This window comes from Natrix helvetica, assembly GCF_964273705.1.
Source record: "Natrix helvetica genome assembly, chromosome: 2".
NCBI classification, from domain to species: Eukaryota; Metazoa; Chordata; class Lepidosauria; order Squamata; family Natricidae; genus Natrix; species Natrix helvetica.
Window position 1 is genome coordinate 35,633,083 of NC_138552.1, and position 20,629 is coordinate 35,653,711.

The 20,629-nt window shown below is 39.9% G+C and overlaps 1 protein-coding gene across 25 annotated transcripts in view; it reads left to right on the forward strand.

Annotated features, from left to right (window-relative positions):
• The first annotated feature begins 1,653 nt into the window (after positions 1–1,653).
• The window catches only part of POC5 (POC5 centriolar protein), a 32,279-nt gene continuing 13,303 nt past the window's right edge, over positions 1,654–20,629 (forward strand). For 19 of the 25 annotated variants that reach the window (XM_081944228.1, XM_081944248.1, XM_081944252.1 and 16 more), the window contains exons 1-9: positions 1,655–1,807; positions 5,373–5,474; positions 7,369–7,471; positions 12,711–12,821; positions 13,975–14,171; positions 15,511–15,687; positions 15,898–16,014; positions 16,557–16,736; positions 20,085–20,247. In XM_081944228.1, the coding sequence (XP_081800354.1) occupies positions 5,391–5,474; positions 7,369–7,471; positions 12,711–12,821; positions 13,975–14,171; positions 15,511–15,687; positions 15,898–16,014; positions 16,557–16,736; positions 20,085–20,247 (1,132 nt within the window). In that variant the 5' untranslated portion in view covers positions 1,655–1,807; positions 5,373–5,390. Of the gene's footprint in view, positions 1,895–1,979; positions 2,125–5,372; positions 5,475–7,368; positions 7,472–12,710; positions 12,822–13,974; positions 14,172–15,510; positions 15,688–15,897; positions 16,015–16,556; positions 16,737–20,084; positions 20,248–20,629 lie in introns of all 25 variants that reach the window. The other 6 variants (XM_081944240.1, XM_081944244.1, XM_081944245.1 and 3 more) reach the window with 4 other exon arrangements.

A 20,629-nucleotide genomic window follows, 5' to 3' on the forward strand; every position in this document is an offset into this window, starting at 1 on the left:
CCTTTTCATTTTTAAAGTAATATTTTTTTCCTGTTATTTGGTATATTTATATGCATTGTTTAGCAATGTCAACTACAGTGACCTATGTTTTTGAAATAAATAAACTGTCTTACTGTTAGTTTCTGATTTGGATTATATGCTACCCAAAGCCATTGTTTCTTAACTAAAGGCTTATTACAAAAGTGAGTGTAGTGAGTCTGTTCTCTGCCAAAATGTCTTGCTGGTTTTCACATATCCACACATACACCCAAACAAAACAGTTTGGACTTGCTTTGCTGATAATAAACTGAGTAAAGAAAATAAGAGTTTCTCAGCTTTTTTACGTCATGTTGTTTCTGGGGCGCCTGGTGTTTTTTTCCCCCCCAGGAAAGACGATGATGTGAAAGGTTGCTCTAATAAAACAGCATCAACAGAATTGTATCACAGCAGCCAGTTGTTTCGCCGGATTTGGCATTGATTACTAGTCGGGCCCCACCCAGGGGCCTAGGACGTCGTAACGTATTTTCGTAATATATGTGCAGATCCAAGCAGTGCAGCTTTTTGCACTTGACTGATGGTGATTTTGTAGTTTTAACTGTTTTAAATGTAATTCCAGTGCTTTTGGAATAGCACCCAGTGTGCTGATTACCACTGGAATTACCACTGCTGGTTTGTGCCATAATCGATGAATTTCAATTTTTAAGTCCTGGTATTTCGCGACTTTTTCATGTTCCTTCTCCTCGACCCTGCTATTTTCTGGTATTGCGATGTCTATGATTGTAACCTTATTTTTCTCAACCAGTGTGATGTCTGGTGTGTTATGCGCTAGTATTTTGTCTGTTTGTATATGAAAATCCCACAGGATCTTGACCATCTGATTTTCGCTGACTTTTTCAGGCTTATGTTCCCACCAGTTTGTTGTTGTTTTAATATTATAATTTTGGCACAAATTCCAGTGGATCATTTGTGCTACTGAATTGTGCTGCAATTTATAATCAGTCTGTGCGATTTTTTTACAGCAGCTGAGTATGTGGTCAACAGTTTCATCAACTTCTTTGCAGAGTCTGCATTTGGCATCATCAGAGGATTTTTCGATTTTGGCCTTAATGGCATTTGTTTGGATAGCTTGTTCTTGCGCAGCCAGGATTAGTGACTCTGTTTCTTTCTATTATTATATACCTTATTCATTAAACATGAAACTCAACTGAACACTCAAAAATGCATCATAAATACCATTGACGAGTGCTAATGGTTGATACCGGTTGCTGCCAGCGTCCTAGGTATCAACCAAGTATCTTTTTAAATTTTTGTGTGTGGGGGTGTGGTGTGTGTGTGTGTGTGTGTGTGTAATTATTATTCATTAATCATCATCATATTTCAGCTACCTCCTTCACAGTAATTTCAAAAGTCCCAAATGACTCAAACAAGTCGCCAAACAATGTCTCTGCCGTTATCACGTGACATCCATTAAACTGTCTCCTCACTACCCGCCTCTTGAGCCCGGGCTTCCAACCAACGGACCAATCAGCACGCCCATAGGGCAAATTCTATTACGGCTTCATCTTTGTCCGAGAGTCCTGAAAAATCCCAGTCTGCAGTTGGGGCGTTCTGTAGTTTTTCATTGGCTTCCGTCATCGGCGAAGCCCTGCCTCCGAGTTTCTTGCCGGCTTGTCGATTGGTAAGTCAGCGGCTTTGGAAAGCTTTGTCCTGTCAGGGGGCCTTTAACAAAAGGACTGGGACCAATCGCGGTAGCGCTCTCTTTCGGTCGAGTCGGTTTGAAACTGCCAGGCTTTTGCTGGGGAAAAGAAGAGCGGCGGCTGCTCTTCAGGTGAGCAGGGGGCGTCTGGTTGCGACGTTGGGGAGGTAGGAAGCCCGAATGAGGTGCAGGAGAGAAAACTTAACTGGGGTGCAGAAGGTAGGACAAGAGATCTTCTCCTCTCTTCTAGACTCTCCTGCATTTAGCGTGTATCTTCCGAAACCTGGAATCTTTTTTTTTTCAGCTTCTTTCTTCTTGCACTTCCTCGCAGGCGCCGTTCACTGGTGGAATTGTGCGTCGAACCGAAGGGCGCCGTTGTAGATGTGCTGACCCACAACTACAGTTACGGGTGGGGGGCATCAGTCTGCGAAGGATGGTTTCCTCATCAGGTCAACTTTTCTCTCGTCCCCAACTTAAAACACCCATTCGTTTAGTGACTGATGGTTTGACGTTACAATAGCACTGAAAAAAATAACCTATGACCAGTTTTCACGCTTAATGACCATTGTAGCATCCCCATGGTCATGTGATCAAAATTCGAAAGTTTGGCAACTGGCTTGTACCTATGACGGTCGCAGTGTTATGTGATTTACATTCAGATACTTGACAGCGGGTTCATATTTATGACAGTTGCAGAGTCCCAGAGTCATGTGACCATCTTTTGCACTCTTCTGACAAGCAAAGTCGATGGGGAAACCAGATTCTTTTGACAGCTGTGTTGCTATCTTAAGAACTGCAGTGATTCACTTAACAACTGTGGCAAGAAATGTTGTAAAATGGGGCAAAACTCAACAACTATCTTGCCTAGCAATGGAAATTTTGGGCTCAATTTTGGTCATAAGTTGAGGACTACCTATAGTTGAGGACTAACTGGCACAGCCAAAGACAAAGAAATGATGGGAACTGTAGTCCAGCTATTCATAAGCATATCATTCTCGGCCTCTGGACATATGAGTACGACTGGGAATTCACTTCATCTAAAGTGCAATTCTCAGAACACAGCAAGAAAATATTATATAGTGCAAGTTTGTCACAAGAATATAGACAGGCATATGGTGGTATTGATTGCTTAGGGATTTCAAATTCTCAGACAAAATATGCTGTTTGATAATGTATCAATTCATGTCCAGAATGCCTTTGTAGAATCATGACTTTTTTACATCTGTTGAGACAGGTCCCAAAGTGACCTATCTTACTCAAACACAATTTTCCTTCTTTTCAACTGCCCTTCTTTGAGAGAAGTATTAAGGATATTCATTTAGCTTAGTAAAAATAGTTGATTCAAATTTTATTTCAGATAAGCATCAACATTTATTAATATATACAGGTGAAATTTAAAAAAAAAATAGAATATTGTGCAAAAGTTCATTTATTTCAGTAATGCAACTTAAAAGGTGAAACTAAAATATGAGATAGACTCATTACATGCAAAGCAAGATAGTTCAAGCTGTGATTTGTCATAAATTGATGATTATGGCTTACAGCTCATGAAAAACCCCAAATCCACAATCTCAGAAAATTAGAATATTGTGAAAAAGTGCAATATTTTAGGCTCAATGTGTCACACTCTAATCAGCTAATTAAGCCATAACACCTGCAAAGAGTTCCTGAGCCTTTAAATGGTTTCTCAGTCTGGTTCAGTAGGAATCACAATCATGGGAAAGACTGCTGACCTGACAGTTGTGCAGAAAACCATCATTGACGCCCTCCATAAGGAGGGAAAGCCTCAAAAGGTAATTGCAAAAGAAGTTGGATGTTCCCAAAGTGCTGTATCAAAGCACTTTAATAGAAAGTTATGTGGAAGGGAAAAGTATGGGGGAAAAAAGGTGCACAAGCAGCAGGGATGACTGCAGCCTGGATAGGATTGTCAGGAAAAGGCCGTTCAAAAGTGTTGGGGACTTTCACGAGTGGACTGAGGCTGGAGTCAGTGCATCAAGAGCCACCACACACGGATCCTGGACATGGGCTTCAAATGTCGTATTCCTCTTGTCAAGCCGCTCCTGAACAACAAACGTCAGAAGCGTCTTACCTGGGCTAAAGAAAAACAGACCTGGTCTGTTGTTCAGTGGTCCAAAGTCCTCTTTTCTGATGAGAGCAACTTTTGCATTTCATTTGGAAACCAAGCACCCAGAGACTGGAGGAAGAATGGAGAGGCACACACCGCAAGATGCTTGAAGTCCAGCGTGAAGTTTCCACAGTCTGTGTTGATTTGGGGAGCCATGTCATCTGTTGGTCCACTGCTTCATTAAGTCCAGGGTCAACGCAGCCGTCTACCAGGAGATTTTGGAGCACTTCATGCTTCCTTCCACAGACCAGCTTTATGGGGATGCTGACTTCATTTTCCAGCAGGACTTGGCACCTGCCACACTGCCAAAAGCACCAAAAAACCTGGTTCAATGACTGGGATTACTGTGCTTGATTGGCCAGAAAACTCGCCTGACCTGAACCCCATAGAGAATCTATGGGGCATTGCCAAGAGAAAGATGAGAGACATGAGACTGAACAATGCAGAAGACCTGAAGGCCGCTATTGAAGCATCCTGGTCTTCCATAACACCTCAGCAGTGCCACAGCTTCCATGCCACGCCACATTGAGGCAGTAATTTCTGCAAAAGGGGCCCAAACCAAGTACTGAGTACATATGCATGCTTATACTTTTCAGAGGTCCGATATTCTATGTACAATCCTTGTTTTATTGATTGGATGTAATATTCTAATTTTCTGAGATTGTGGATTTGGATTTCATGAGCTGTAAGCCATAATCATCACAATTATGACAAATCACAACTTGAACTATCTTGCTTTGCATGTAATGAGTCTATCTCTTATATTAGATTCACCTTTCAAGTTGCATTACTGAAATAAATGAACTTTTGCATGGTATTCTAATTTTTCGAGTTTCACCTGTAGTTCAAGTAACATAAATGAATGCTATAGTGAAATGATGCATCACAAAAATCACAAGGACAAAGACCCATCCTAATATAAAAACATTTTAAAAATTGTTAATTGAGTTAACCTTTCCATACTAAAAGCTCGCTTACAGGGTTGTAATTAATGTAAACATTCTGGATTTCTTTTTTGTTTTTAAGTGCTAGATAAAATGTTTTGTATTTCTTTCTCATTTCTCTTTTTCTATACTTGGTTTATATCTATCTTAAGCAATATATAGATAATTAGGCTAAAATTTAAATGAAAGCGAGAAAAGCTGTGGAGTCTGCTTTTGTAGGCTACTAATTATTCTTGCATTTGAGCAGGGCTTCCTTAAGATCAGTGAGTTAGACATTTGTTTAGTCAAAGTCTGCAGATTTTTCTCTTGGGGTTTAGAAGACATTCTTTGCTGTGATAGAGCTACAAAGCACAGCTAAATAGAATTCTCCAGATTTCTAACTTACAGATAACTAGCAGTTTTTGTAGTACCAGCAGGTTTCTAGCTTAGTGGCTAAACATGCCATAGAAACTTTTTTCTGTAGTTAGTTTACTCTGGTGTATAAATTAAGAACAATGGTTTATTCATTACTAGCAAAGCAGATTCAGAAAACAATTGAGTTCCTTTTTCTTGGCTTGATTTGGAAAACACAAGTCAACACCCCAGTTACTGATTGCAAGTAAAGTTCAACTTCTGGAACTTTTTACAGGAAGTACTTTAATGCAAGATGTCATCATCTGAAGAGAAAAGTGCAAGTCCTGTTCTACCAAAAGATTCTGATCGAGGCAGTTCTGTCTCTTCTGATCTTCAGGTAGGACCCAAAATGAATGTTTTTTTCTTGTTTATTTGAAGCTTGTACAATATCTTGTAAATGCTGGTCTTAAAAATTATTTTGTAAGAAGCTGCTATTTTTATCTCACAATGACTTTTGTATAAATCAAATTAACTTGCAAAGTTAATTTGAGGGACCATCTCTTGCCGGCCACATCTACCTGACCCATCAGAGCGGAGAGCCAGGGAATGTTGTGGGTCCCATCCCCTAGGGAGATACACCTGGTGGGACCCAGAAGAAGGGCCTTCTCCATGGTGGCTCCCTCTCTCTGGAACGTCATTCCCCCAGAGATTAGAATGGCTCCCACTCTAATATTCTTCTGGAAGGTGCTGAAGACCTGGTTCTGCCAGCCGGCCTGGGGAACCCAGAACGAGATGGGGCCCATTAAATGGCTTGTGTGATCTGCTGTCACTGGGCCGGGGGATGGGAGGTGGGGGTGATTTTGTTATATTGTATTATATTAATGTGTTTGATTCTTTTTGTTAGTTTTTATTGTTTTAAATGTGGTTTTATATTCTGTAAGCCGCCTTGAGTCGCCATGGGCGAATAGGCAGCAATATAAATTCAATAAATAAAGGCAACAGTATAGAAGAAATGTATAAAAAATAAGACATTAGATAAGCACATTCTTAATAGACCATGGATTTTGAAATCACAGTTGCATTAGCATAACATGCTAATTATAAATCATGGTTAAAAGCCTATATTCTTAGTGCCATGAATGAGCACAATAAGTACTGTGAGAAAAGAGTTCAAAAAAAGGGTATCCTTTCTCTGCAGAATAAGATGTTTTTTCTCTAATGGCTGAACTTAGATAGGTACAATTTAGTTGCTGGATGGTCCCTGCTGCTTACCTGAGTTCACAATCAATCTTCACCCAGGGTTGTTGTTAGGATGAATTATCACCAAGTGGGAAACCTAGCTTGCATTCCACCTGTTTTTTCTCTATACTGCTACTATCATAGCTCCTACTAGGTGTGGATACAAGCCAGATGAAAATTAAAAAGAGCATTTAGGGTTGGTCTTTTCATCTTGTTTGCTTCTAGATTTTCAGCAAGAATAACAACTGAAGTTAAATTTCAGGCTTGGCCTAGCAATGCCTAGTTGCTCAACAACTGTTGCCTTGGAAGCTTTTAATGTGGCTTTTTTTTGAGGCTAGCTCTGCTTATTGTTGACTTACTAACATTCCTGCCTCTTTCTATTTAAACAGTAATAATGGCAAAATAATATAGCAACAATGCAGCTTGTGTATTTTTCCTTCTGTTCATGTCCAGTTCTCAGATGGAAGTAAAGCATATATATATGACCTATGTATGACCTATTTACGTGATGGCGAACCTATGGCACATGTGCCACAGGTGACATACAGAGCCCTCTGCGGGCATGCGAGCCGTCACCCCAGTTCAGCTCCACTGCACATCCGTACGTGCCTTCCACCGGCCTACTGGTTTTTGGGTCTCTGCTGCGCATGCACAGAAGTGGAGTGCATGCAGGAGACACACGCATGCACGGGGGATCGCTGGGGGTCATGCACACATTGCATTATGGGTGCAGGTGCATTGTTGCATGTCTGCTTTCAGCACACGACAACAAAAGGGTTAGCCATCACTGACCTATCTTACTACATATTTGTGTATGTGCATATACTACTATATCCTGACTGTGAGTGTGTGTTTCCGTAAGGTACATTTTCCTATGTACCTATGATGATGGTGGAATCCATGACTACACTTGTTTTTATGTTAGCAAGAAGATGAAAGCGATGAAAACATATCTTATTTTTCCATAAATCTATATTTTTAGTATGGGAAAATAACAATAAAGCATTTGTGTAGTTTTCACTTAGCAACAAATATTTATCTTTTTATTGTAGGATGAATATGAAGAGTTGCTTCGTTATGCAGTAGTTACCCCTAAATTTGAGCCAAGTGGATTACGACAATCAGATCACATGGAGGGTCATCAGATACCTGCAGGTAACATGTTTGAAACTGAGCTTTTTTCAACACATAAAGGCCGGCTTATTTTATAAACAAATTAAAGGTGCAAGACCACCCATGCTGAAATTTGAGAATCCATGTCCCAAAGGCGCTTTTTCAAGAGGCAACTGGAGGTTTTTCTTTGAAGACGTTTCACTTCTCATCCAGAGCTGAAGAAGCTTCTTGGATGAAAAGCAAAACATCTTCAAAGAAAGACCCTAAAGTCCAGTTGCCTCTTGAAAAAGCACCTTTGGGACAACTATGACCTGGATGACTAAGAATCTCCATAGATATTGAGAATCCATGGCAAAAATAGGGTTTCTAATTGAGTAGGCTGAAGGCCTTTTTTATTTTGGTATGTGGATTATGCTATGTAGTTTAGTGCTTGAGAGTTATATATATGCTTTTGAGCTAGCCATTACCCTGAACTATCTATCCACTAGTGAAACCTGCAAAAATTATAGAAAATTAACTTCTAAAATCAAGCACTTAGTTCATCTGGTTCATTTTCATCTGTGATGATTGACTGAAGTTCTTCAGGATTTGGAGAGTCCAGAAAATTGGAATTTGACGAGTCCTGATATTTATTCTGAGATATTTTTTATTTTATCACCCAGCTATAAGTCCTTTCCATAACTTAATTACAATGTTGTTTTCCAATAGAAATATACTCACAATTTCTATACAATTATTTGTAATTTTCCTTTACTAAGTCATCCAAATCAAAATGCTTTGTTAATTTATAGTAAAATTTACATCAAAAAGGTTTTGTGGCATAGTTTGACAGCTTGTGTACGTCCTGTATTTTTTTACAAATATCCTAGATGAAGTATTGTTGGCTAAGCTAGATATAGAATTCTTCATATTGAATCACACTGTGAGTGTGATTTACTTACATGAAATATATTTAGTAACTTGCACAAATCACTGGTTTTTAGCCAGAAAAATATTTTTGAAGCATTTCTAAAAGTATCAGTTCTATGAATATCTACTTTTCTCAAATGTTAAATGCTACTTTAATGCATGCAAAGACATTCAAAATATGTTACATCATTATAGTTCTAATGTTTGTAGGCACCTTTTATTTAAAATAACACTAGTGGTTTTTTTTAAAATTTTGAAAAGAAAAAGCAAAGTTACAATTATTTTCAGTGTCCATACTGGCATAGAATCTAAGATTGTTGTTGTTAGTTGCAAAATCATGTCCGACCCATTGTGACCCCATGGACAACGTTCCTCCAGGTCTTCCTGTCCTCTACCATCCTCTGGAATCCATTTAAGCTCACACCTACTGCTTCAGTGACTCCATCCAGCCACCTCATTCTCATCCCGTTCTTCTATTACCCTCAATCATTCCCAGCATTAGGCTCTTTTCCAGTGAGTTCTTCCTTCTCATTCGGCGGCCAAAGTATTTGAGTTTCATCTTCAGGATCTGGCCTTCTAAAGAGCAGTCAGGGTTGGTGTTCTCTAGGACTGATTGGTCTGATCACCTTGCAGTCAAGGGACTTGCAGGAGTCTAAGAATCTAAGATGTAGTAGGCTTTAATAAAATGTTTGTTTCACATATGTGGTTGTGTAACATCTGCTGTATACTTCAAATGGACATAATGTTTAACATCAGTTTGACCCAGCTGCATAATGGTAGCCCTGGACCCTGGCTGGAATTCCAATTTCTGTTCTTCGTTCACAATTTAGATTTGCATAAAAAGAAAACCTATTTGTTTGTCCAAGTAACAAAAAAAAAAGCTTAAAGAAAAACTCTTCCTCCAAGGAACCTATCTTCTGTAAAAACATTTATGCGCATGGTGATTTATTTATTTATTCTGCAGATTTATACAGCTGCCCATCTTAAATCACTCTAGGTGGTTGACAAAAAATCTAGATAAAAACATAAAAAATGGGAAACATTCCCAATTTAAAAATGATTGTGACATCTTACAACTAGTGCCAACATAATTCTCTGGAACTATGAAACTGTCTTTTATCCATAGAAGGTTAGCTTTTTTGGCTGTTATACTCTAAGTGCCATATATATCTGTTATGAAAACAAGTCTTGATTTGGCAATAATATTTTTTCTGCCCACTAGTAAAATAGTAGGAAGGTGATTACAGATGTCCATTTATAATTAGGGAACCCCAACCTGCAGCCAAAACAAGTCCCATAATCTGGAGCTAAAAAGGAAAGCAAAGAATTGGTTATGACTAACTGTAGAGAAGCAGTATGAAATTAGTGACAAAGGGCTCCATTCATTTACATATCTAATGGAAACAAATGTTCTTTGAACAAGGGAATTCATGTCTAAATATACTATGTAAAAAGGATTGTATTAAGTAGGAAGGGAAAGGACATAGCTGCCACAAATTTTGACCAGCTCAAACTCTTAGTCCTCCTTATAACTAAGTAGTTGCTTCTTATATTATGTTTTATCTCATTTTCTGTTCAAGAAATTTAATTTTTGATACTATTTACCCCACCCAAGCAAAAAAAACATGGGGAGTCTAGGAGAACAAAAGGCAGATGGCCCAAAGTTAACCTGTAACTTTTCATGATTGAACCTATTGAAACCTATCTTCTTCCAGACCTACCTTGCTATTTTGATTTCCACACAAACCTAGTTCCTAGATTGTACCAAATTTTTCACTGTTCCCAGTTCTTCTCCTCTTTACCTACTGAACCTGCAGACATCTCACATTTCTTTGGTGCTTAATATAAAACATAATTATGAGTAAAATATTTTCTTTTGCATTTTTTAAAAAGAACTCTTCAGATTATGTCAGATTAATAATAATGTTCCACATAACTGCATTTATAAAACCTTTAGGAATAGAGTGCTGAATGAGGAACTAGCATGGCTGTTGAAATGCAGCTTCTTAATAGCATATTGCAGAAACTGCTGAGATTCAAATAATGGGAAGATTCTAGAATTTTTAGTATTCTAAGAACAGTGTCAAGACGTCTTGACACTAATGAGAAAAACAGTATTTTGCAAGGCTAGCACTGATCAACTTCGTATTTAAATCCTAACCTATTATGACAAAATACTGCCAAAAAATTATCTATTTCCTCTTCTCTGAAACCTTCTGGAGAGGTAGCTGCAGAATTCTCAAGTATTAGAGGTAACAATACTTCTCTGCTTTAATGGTGATGTTGAGGACCAATTACCATTCTCCTGGATGAGTCTAGCACATCTGTGTTGGTTAAATACTTGTCCAGAGAAGTTTGGACTGGACCTTCTTAAGTGTAGATCAGGGGTGTCAAACGCGATTTCATTGAGGGCCACATCAGGGTTGTATTTTACCTCAGGGGGCGAGGTAGATGTTGCCAGGGTGGATGTGGCCAGCTCGACATCACTCATGTCAGGGGTGCCTATGGTGGCTTGAGTGCTTTGCCAGGGAAAATGGGCTCCTGAGCTCTGTTTTTGGCTTTGACAGCCTCCTGCAACCATCTGCCAGTGAAAATGAAACTCAGGAGGGCTGTGTGCGACCCTCCCGATCTCAGTTACCACTAGCAGAGGCTCTGTAGGCAGGACCTTCGCTGTTTCCAGGGTGGCCCCGCAGGCCAAATCTAAGCACCCCGCGGGCTGGATGCACCCCCCAGGCCTTGAGTTTGACATCCCTGGTGACCCTAGCTGTGCAGCCTATGGTAAATGGAAGGCAGAAAGTCTTTGTATTAAAATGGATATTTTGAGAGGACCAAGTATAGAAAATCATTATATCCATCATGTTTGTTACATGTGTTTTTTGTAGGAGTTGGGGGGGTGTATTTGTTTTTGGAAATGGTAGGATTGAATGCAAAATAGCCTACCATAAAATACATTGACCAAATGTGTGCTGTTACATTCAAACATACAGGATATTAGCTTGTTGATTTTGGTGTCTCCTCTATTTGTGAATGATTCTGAGTGGCATAGTGTTATCCGTCAGTGATAGATTAGGTTCCCAAGAAGGAAAGCCATATTCCCTTATCAGGCATTTATAATATAAAATGCCATTTGTGCTCCCACACAAATGTATGCACAGGAAGGTCCATGAAAAGCTTTAAGAATAGAAAGGAGGAATGTAGACAAGTTGAAAGAAGAATGAAAGTAGAAAGTGATAGTTTTGAAAATATCCCAGCTAGGTAAGTAGATTGCATTATAACTAATTATATTTTTAATTTTAGGAAGCCCTTACATCTCAGGGTATTTTTACCTTTAAAAATGGCTTGGAAAATTGGGATGCCATCATGTTTTGCTGCCTGATTTTCTCTGGTACTTTTCATTTTATGAGGTAAATCATAGATTGTAGACTTTCTAGTTGATTGAGCACATAGCGAAGTTGATATCTGCAAAAAAAAAAAAATTAAATTGAATAAAACAACAGTCTATGGATTAGATGTAGTGCATTTTGAAAGATGGCTCTAGTTACTAGTCAAAAACCTTCCCTTGAATTTAGATTTAAGGACGATTATATTTAAAACAAGTTCTGTTTCTTGATGGGGGAAAATCAGAATAAAGTAGGCCATACTGTTAAATCTTGCATTTGAATGTTTTAGCACAAATTTAATTTCCTGCTCTGTGTTAATCAACATAGTTAACTAAATCTCAAAATGTGTAAGGCTACAGTAGCTACAGTGGAACAGTGGCACATGTATGTATGTTTTGTATTGCTTCTCAGCGAGGTGATGATATTCCAGTAAGGAGCACTTGTGTTTGAATGAATCTGCCCTAAAGCTTGACCACCTTCTGAAGTACTTCATCAAACTTGTGACGGTGCTATTATCTATAAACTGGCACTCATTCAAATGGCTTTTATAAAACTGCAAAATACTATTAGAAAGATGTTCCATTCAGGAAAGACTAGTTGATTTAGAGTCATCATGTGAGAAATGTCTCACATAATCTTGTATCCCCATTTCATATAAACTTAGTAGATAAAATAAGAGACACTTCCTCATGCAAATATTTCTGCCTGATTGCAGTCTTTCTACTTCTTGCTTCTATTCCTGCCTGTATTTCACTCTGACTGCAAGTAATAAAAGTCTGTGCATCTGTTTCCCTAGAGTCGAATTCTTTTTATAGGTAGATTCTCTTCTCTTTTTTTGTACTTATTGATAGGTGACGTAGTCCAGTTAGGTATTACCAATTGCTAGCACTAATATTAAAACAGAAGACTTCGGATCAATGGCGTGAACAGTGCAGAGCTGAGTATTTGATTCTGCCTGTCTAAATATAGCCAGTCTTTTTTATCTGAAATAGGAAAGAGTCCAGGAATGAGTGACTACAGGCATGAAAGTGCAGGAGTGAAATGGAGGTGCCATGGAAGAACCCCAGAACTTGCAGCAACTAGTCGAACAACAAGGATAGAAGGTATAAGTACTAGGATGAGAAAGAGGATAGCCTTAGAAGTTATGTTAGCTTCATATATAAACCTAATCTGGTGGTGATTTCTTTTGGTTTTTACAAATGAATTCCCATAGTTATAACCTGCTTGTACCCACATACACCTGTATTAACGTATGTCTGTTATACCATACTGTCTCGTTTAATCAAGTCCACTATGGTCTTCAGGTGCATTTACTTGTAAATATGTACAATTGTAAATATGAACAATTATTATCTAGTTATTAAGTTACTAATTATTACAGTATATGGAACCCTTTTTATTCAAAAATAGCTTCCCTAATGAATATGAAGCTGCCACTACTTTTTAAAAATAAGTACTTTTTTTTTGAAAGAAAGGAAAAGTAACACCAAAGAAGCTTATTACATATATAGCTTTTCTATTCCATAACACACATGTAAATAACAAAAAGAGTTGGAAGGGACCTTGGAAATCTTCTAGTCCAAACCCTGTTCAGGCAGAAAACCCTATACCATTTCAGATAAATGGTTGTCCAGTCTCTTCTTAAAAACCTCCAGTGTTGCAGCACACACAGCTTCTGGAGGCAAGTTGTTTTATTCATTAATTGTTCTAACTGTCACAAAATGTCTCCTTAATTCTAGGTATGTTCTCTCCTCGATTAGTTTCCATCCATTGCTTCTTGTCCTGCCTTCAGATGCTTTGGAGAATAGGTTGATCCCCTCTTCTTTGTGGCAGCCCCTTACATATTGATATTAGACAAATATTCACATATTATTATTGCTCTCCTTTGTGGCAGAATTTAAAAGACATTTCTCTTATCCAACACAAATTATATATTTAAAAAGATGTGTATTCTTTACAGAAGCTGCCAGGTGTTAAAATGTATTACTTTAAAAAAAAAAAAAGAATTAGTTTTTTAAAATAATTGGAGCTATTCGTGTTAAAGTCTGTTATAGCAAAAAGGATATTTTTAGCCCATTAAAGATTAGCAAATTTGTTGTATCTTAAGTCAGTAAGATGCTACAAGATAGCATTGGTCTTTTGCAGAAGCATTGGATTTTCTATACACTTTTGTTTTCAGTTTATACTCTGCAAATCCAACCAAATCTAGTACAGTAATACAATATTAGAGGCATAGTTGGTTTTCTGTTTTTAAAGTTTCAGCGTCAGTAAAGGAGGCAGGTCATATGGATATGGAACGACTTTGCCCAATCCGTTCAGAAGAAACTACTTCACCAGGGTCCTCATCTAGTCAAAGAGATCTTCATGGGACATACGTAACTGACATAAGTCTTTCAGATGATAGAGTGACCCACATAGAGAGCATTCTTGATCTGTGGAGTGGTAGCCTTAAAGTAAGTAATTTGTGTACTATGTGTTAAATTCTGCTGTGGATAACCTGGTTCATTGTATCTTATTTTCCTCAGTCTTTGCCTGGAATATTATACCCCCAAAGACATCTCCTTTTGACTACGTGGCTATACCGTTGTGTGTGTGTATAAAATAAATCTTTTAAAAATCGAACTTAATATAATTATGTTTAAATTTAAAGCTAGCAAAAAAAAATATGGGTATAAATGTTGCTGAGATCTCATATGACTGATCACAATCTGATTCTTTTAAGAAATAGCAAAAAAATAATAATTCAGGCTATACAAGGTATAGAACAAGGAGGGAGAAGCAACATACTGTTTCTCCATCCATTGCAATTGTGTGCAAAATTGTTGATCTAATTGTTCTTAAATAGTTTGGATGTCAGGTGGCTAAGAAGGTCCCAACCCTTCCTTGTTACTTTTGGAATTCAAAGTGCTTAGAATGCTTTCATTTTAAGTTACATTAAAGTAACTTAAAGTAAAGTAACTTAAAGCTTAGCAGTTACATAAACGACCTGAAACTATACAGAACATAGGAGAAATTTAAATAAATATGTACAGTAAGTCCATACCTTAAACAGAAAATACCGGTATCTTTCTTCTAATTAATTGAATTTCACCTTGCTTTGAATTTGATATAGTAATGTGTAGCAACTATGAAATAGAGCCACCACCTTCATATAAGTGGTAACTTACTATTCTTACTGTAAAGAAGTATTTTGTAACTATTGTAACTTTTCTTCCCATAATTTAAATGCATAACTTGTGCCCAGCATTCTGGAATAAGACAGAACATGTATTTACTTTCTTTTTCACCTGCTTCCTTTCAGATATTTAAAGAGTTCAGTTGTATCTCCCTACAGCTGCTTTGTTCCAAGGCTAAACATACTAGGGCTAGGCCCTTCAGTCTTTCTTCATAAGATACATTACCCTGCTACAGTTACTCTGTACCTTTTCCAATTTCTCTCTCCTTTAAAAAGTGCAGTGCCTGGAACCAGACATAATACATTTAAAGGATGTTGCTACTTAATTGTCATTCATCTTGTTTTGGGACCTAAATATGTTATTTGAATACTTTCCTCACAAACCAGTTGCCAGAGGAAGGCATATATCCTTTTTTTGTTTCTTGCATATTCCTTAGGATAGCATTGATAATTAACATCTGTCGTGGAAACTCAACATTTCAAGTGCAGCACTTTAAACCGTTCTATGTTTTACTAAAAAAACACTTGTGTCCTTAGCCTTTAAAAACTCAGACAGCCTTTAATAACTCAGCCTGATCTTTATTTGTCTACTAAACAACTCCTTCACTTCTTTTAAGACTAATGTTTTGACTGAGCTGAGGAAATGGAAACTTCATTTTATTGAACATCATACCTTAGAGATGAGACAAGAAAGAGAAAAGCATGCAGCCGATGTGAGACAATTGACTAATCAGATGGAGAACTTGAAGGAATTGTTACATACATACGAGATTTCCTTAGGGAGAAAGGATGAGGTAACAAGTTCTAATTTACTGGAGGAATCTTTACATGGTCCTCATTTTCCTTGTTGGTTACTATTAAGAACTGCCTTTGCAGCAAGTAATTGTTTGGAGAGCAATATTTCTCTATCCTTAGTCTATGTACTTAATTTTAATGGCCAAGTTCAAACAAATTAATTTCATAGTTAATGTTCTTTATGCATTTTCTAATTTCTTTTTGTTCAGGTAATTGCAAATCTAACACATGCAATTGAGAAACAAAAGGACAGGATAGAGTTAATGAAAAAATTCACAAAATGGCGACTTCAGCATTTTTTGAACAAACAAAAGGCCAGAGAACAGGTATATATGGATTTGCTCATGTTAATCAATATATATATATATATTTTAATCCTATTTGAAAAACTATATTTTAAAAAACTGATCAAATTACAGTTCTATGTGGAATCCTTTGTCCTTTTCTATAAATAAACTTGTCACAGTAAACTGCATTTGCATTTAGTCTAAAAATAATGTTTTGTGCTTTAGGATCATGTTATGGCTGTTTAGAATTATGTTACAATCATCCCATGAACATAAAAAGTGTTACAACATTATTCATCCCTTCTGGTTTGTAATGCCAACAAAGCATAAAATCTGAATTTTAACATGTCCAATGTCAATTCAAGCTTTTGTTTGATTTCATGCTGAAAGTTAGGGTTTGTTTATAATTGTATTAAGGTTTATACAGTATAAAAGTACTTTACAGATACTGCAGTATATACTTCATACTTTTTATCAAATTCTGGTATGGTACAACTATAGTACAGGTAAAGTCCTGTTTTGGGAAGAGTTAAATAAAGTGTGGTGAAACTCAGACCTGCTTTGCTGACATTCCTTTCCAGTTGTACGCAAACAAACTGGCTGATCGGCTGTATAAATTAGTCTTGCTGAGGAAAGTTTGGGTGATTTGGCGATCCAGCTTTAATATAAAATGTAAAGAAGACATGGAAAAGGCTGTTCAGTCAAGTGTGGAATCTATGCGTGCTGCACTCACCAATGAGTATGAATCCAAACTTCAAACGGTAAGGAGCTTGGAATATTTGAGAAAGTTTAGCCTTGAGGAAAGAAGTCTGATATGATAGCACTCAAGGGTGTTATTTAAATTAGACAAAAACTGGTTTTGACAATATTTGACTTTAGGAGAAAGGACCCATAGGATTTACTTCCAGGAAAATTTAAATAGGGTTATTGTAGGCAAAGGTGACATTCTGATTATCTGCTCCATAAAGCAAAAGGACAAGTAAGTTTAAAAACAGTAAGCGGCCTACACTTCTGGTTTTCTTTTGGGTGCAAGACAGAGCCTCATCCCCAAGTGGGAAAGGGTATACAGCAGCGATGGTGAACCTTTTTTGGCTTGCGTGCCATAAATGGGGGGAGTGCAGGGGGGCCGTGTGCGGGCGTGCCGCACCCATAATGCAATGCGTGACCCCCCCAGTGCGCATGCGCGCACTACAGGCGCGACCCCCCCCCCGTTTTTACATGCTTTTTTCGTCCTCCCCAGGCTCCAGAGGCTTTATAGGAGCCTGGGGAGGGTGAAAACAGCCTCCCCCGCCCCCCCGGACGCCCGGAAGTCACTTCCTGTTTGCTCGGAGATCGTTTTGAGCGCTCCGAAGGCGTCAGGGAAGCTCATGAAGCCTCCAGAGAGCCTGCGGGGGGGCTCTTTTTGCCCTCCCCAGGCTCCTATAAAGCCTCTGGAGCCTGGGGAGGGCGAAAAATGGCTTTAAAAAAGGGTGAACTCAGCTAATGGCAGTGCCTCGCATGCCCTGACAAATGGCTCCACGTGCCTCCTGTGGCACGCGTGCCATAGGTTCGCCATCACTGGTATACAGTTTTAGGAAGGAGCCATTCTGCTTGAACTCATCCCATTTACCATTGTAGTCACACCATTTCTGTAATATACATACTGGTACTGTCTCATCTTTAAAAAATAAAACATTGACTATTGTTCCCTTCCCTTACAGCAGTCAAGAAGCAAAAAATTATTGTAACTCAGTTCTTATTCCATTTTACTTCTTTCTTTTGTGTAAAGGAGCCCCAATTAACTACAATTTCCCCTCATCTCAAAATTGTATCAAATATCCTACCGTGTTTCCCCGAAAATACGACATGTCCTGCTAATAAGCCCACGCCTGGTTTTTGCCTGGTTTTTGAGGTGGGTGTAAATATACGCCCTTCCCCGAAAATAAGCCCAAGTGAAAGGGTGCCATGGCAAGTACAGAAGGAAGCCCTTCCCTTCCCTAGTCACCTCAGCGCTTCTCGGCTCCTTAATCAGATCAGTTGAGCTGATCCGGCTTCCATTCAAAAAACAGCTGATTTGCGGGTGCTGCTCAGGCTGTGGCCTCCGGCATGTGCGGCTGCCTTTGCCATCGATTACGGCCACAAAAGCAGCAGGAGGCCAATAATGCACCCGACGCTCCTCGCCCCGGCCTTCCGAAGGGTACTGTAGCAGCAGCTATCCACAATTTTTAAATCATTATTTCGTCCCGACCCACGTGGCCCAGTGAGCCACGTGGATCGGGACAAAATAAGGGTAAAAAAATTGTGGATAGCTGCTGTTACAGTACCCTTCAGAAGGCCGGCTTGAGTCTCCTGCTGCAAAAGTGGCTCCGCCCGAGACTGCTTTTGGGAGAGGAGGCAAAGGGGAAGCAATCAGTTTCATCTCGCCCTTGCCCTCAACCCCCCCCCTTCGGCTGAGCTCAAGCAGAGAAGTGGCCCGCAGGGTTTCAGGAGCAAAGTTGAGGCTGACAGGAGTCAGGGCAGGGGGGAAAGTCCAGTGCGGCCCCAGCGCTCTTCTTTCCTTGGAAACGGAATCTTGGGAGTGGGAAACGGCATTCCCAGGAAGGGTCGGTATGTCGGTATGTGTATAAAAAACAAAAAGCAAGGGAGCCAACAGCCGCGAATTAAGGAGCTTTGTGAAACGTTACGTCTACACTCAAAGTTTGGCAAGGAAGGAAGAAGAGATACTTCCCTCTCTTGGCAGTGTTTTGCTTGAAAATATATGAGAATCGGCCAAAGAGAAGGAAGAATGAGACCTGCGAGGAGATACTGCTGCCTGCAGAGGCACAGACAGAGCGAATTTCATTGAAGACTTCTCCGGCCAGCCCACAAGACTATCTGAAGGGGGAGGGGGATGAGATTTCCTGCACGTTGGCAGCAGCGTCTTCTCACAAGGCTTCTTCTGACATCCCCAGTTGTATGGATTTCCATGCCTTCCTTTATGGGATGTTGCTTCGCCCCTGGGACATCGGGAGACGCCACTGCCAATGTGCAGGAAATCCCCCCCCCCCGGCAGATCATCCTTTAAAAACGTAGTTTCACCAGGATGAAGAGGTGGCTTGAGGCGGCGTTTGCATCGGGTTGGGCTTTCTTTGCAAGGCAGACAATCTGGGGAGCAAGAGATTTAGGAAGCCTGGGCTGGCGTGTGTCCGTTTCTCCAGTGAAGCATCTGATTCATCCCCAGGGGTGAACGTTTCACCCTTCGTCATCTCTCTGCCCTGGCTTGGAAGCTGCAGAGGAAGCCTGCTATGCCCGGGGAGGGGAGGGAGAAGTGACAGCAAGAGGAGCACATCTCGCTCCACACCTCTCACTTCTCCCCCACCCCACCTGCCACCCGTCTCGCTAAAAAGATGGTGGGGAAAGGAAGCAGCCTAGATTCTGTTAGCATTGGGGCGGGGTGGGAGGAGTTGGGCTGCGAGACATGCGTCCTGCCCGAGACTTGCAGCTCCGTCGTGTTCCTTGCTGTTTTGTCCAGGGAAGTTGAACTCGCGAGATTTTTTTTTACAGGGTGCTTCCCTGTACAAAACAGCGAGAAACACGATGGAGCTGCAAGTCTTGGGTAGGACGCGTATGTCGCAGCCCAACTCCTCCCACCCCGCCCCAATGCTAACAGAATCCAGGCTGCTTCCCTTCCCCACCGTCTCTTTAGCGAGAGGGGTGGAGGAGAAGTGAGGTGTGGAGCGAGACCTGCCTTCTCTTGTCGTCTCTTCTCTCCCCCTCGCCGGGCATGGCAGGCTTCCTCTGCAGCTTCCAAGCCGGGGCAGAGAGGAGGCAAAACTCTCACCCCTGGGGATGAATCAGACGCTTGACTGGAGAAACGGCCCCACGCCAGCCCCGGCTTCCTAACTCTCTCACTCCCCAGATTGTCCCCCTCGCAAAGAAAGCCCAGCCCGACGCAGGGCGGTAACAGGACACATCAGAGCAGTGCCGGCCACTCGCTCGGCTGGCGCAAATAAGACCCCTACCCCACCCACCCCCGATAATAAACCCAAGGCCATATTTCGTGGGTCAAAATAAAATAAGCCCCTGGCGTATTTTCGGGGAAACACGGTATGTGATTGTCATTAATTAAGTGTTTTTATTTCTTGGTTTAGGTAAATAGTGCACTTGAGGAGGCCAGATCTGAAATTATTGAATTGCAGAACCAGAGACAAGATTATGAAGATGCCATGAAGAAGGCTTTCATGCGGGGTGTCTGTGCACTGAATTTAGAGGCAATGAGCATGTTTCAGAGCAAAGATTTCAAACTTGACCAGGGTTTGTATTATGAGGGGAATGAAAGATTGTTTAGCATGCTGGCCTTATGTCAACGAGTAATCTCTGCTGATTTCCCTAATGTGGTAGATGTGATAAGACAACAGTGCCCAGAATTCCTCAGCATGTTGAAAAGACTGAATTGATGTAAATTTTTCAGGTTTTCTAACTGTACTGTACTTTTATGGAGGATTAACAGTGTTGCCTTGGGGTTAAGAGGCCAGTGAAGGAAATAGAAATATGTAAGGTATATTCTAAGTTTCACTTTTGTGCTAGAAATAAATGGATTTTAAAAATTCCACGGGATCTATCTGTAGAGAATTATAACTTCCACAAATAATAATGAGAGACCAAATCAATACTTTGTCCCCCTTTTTAAACCATT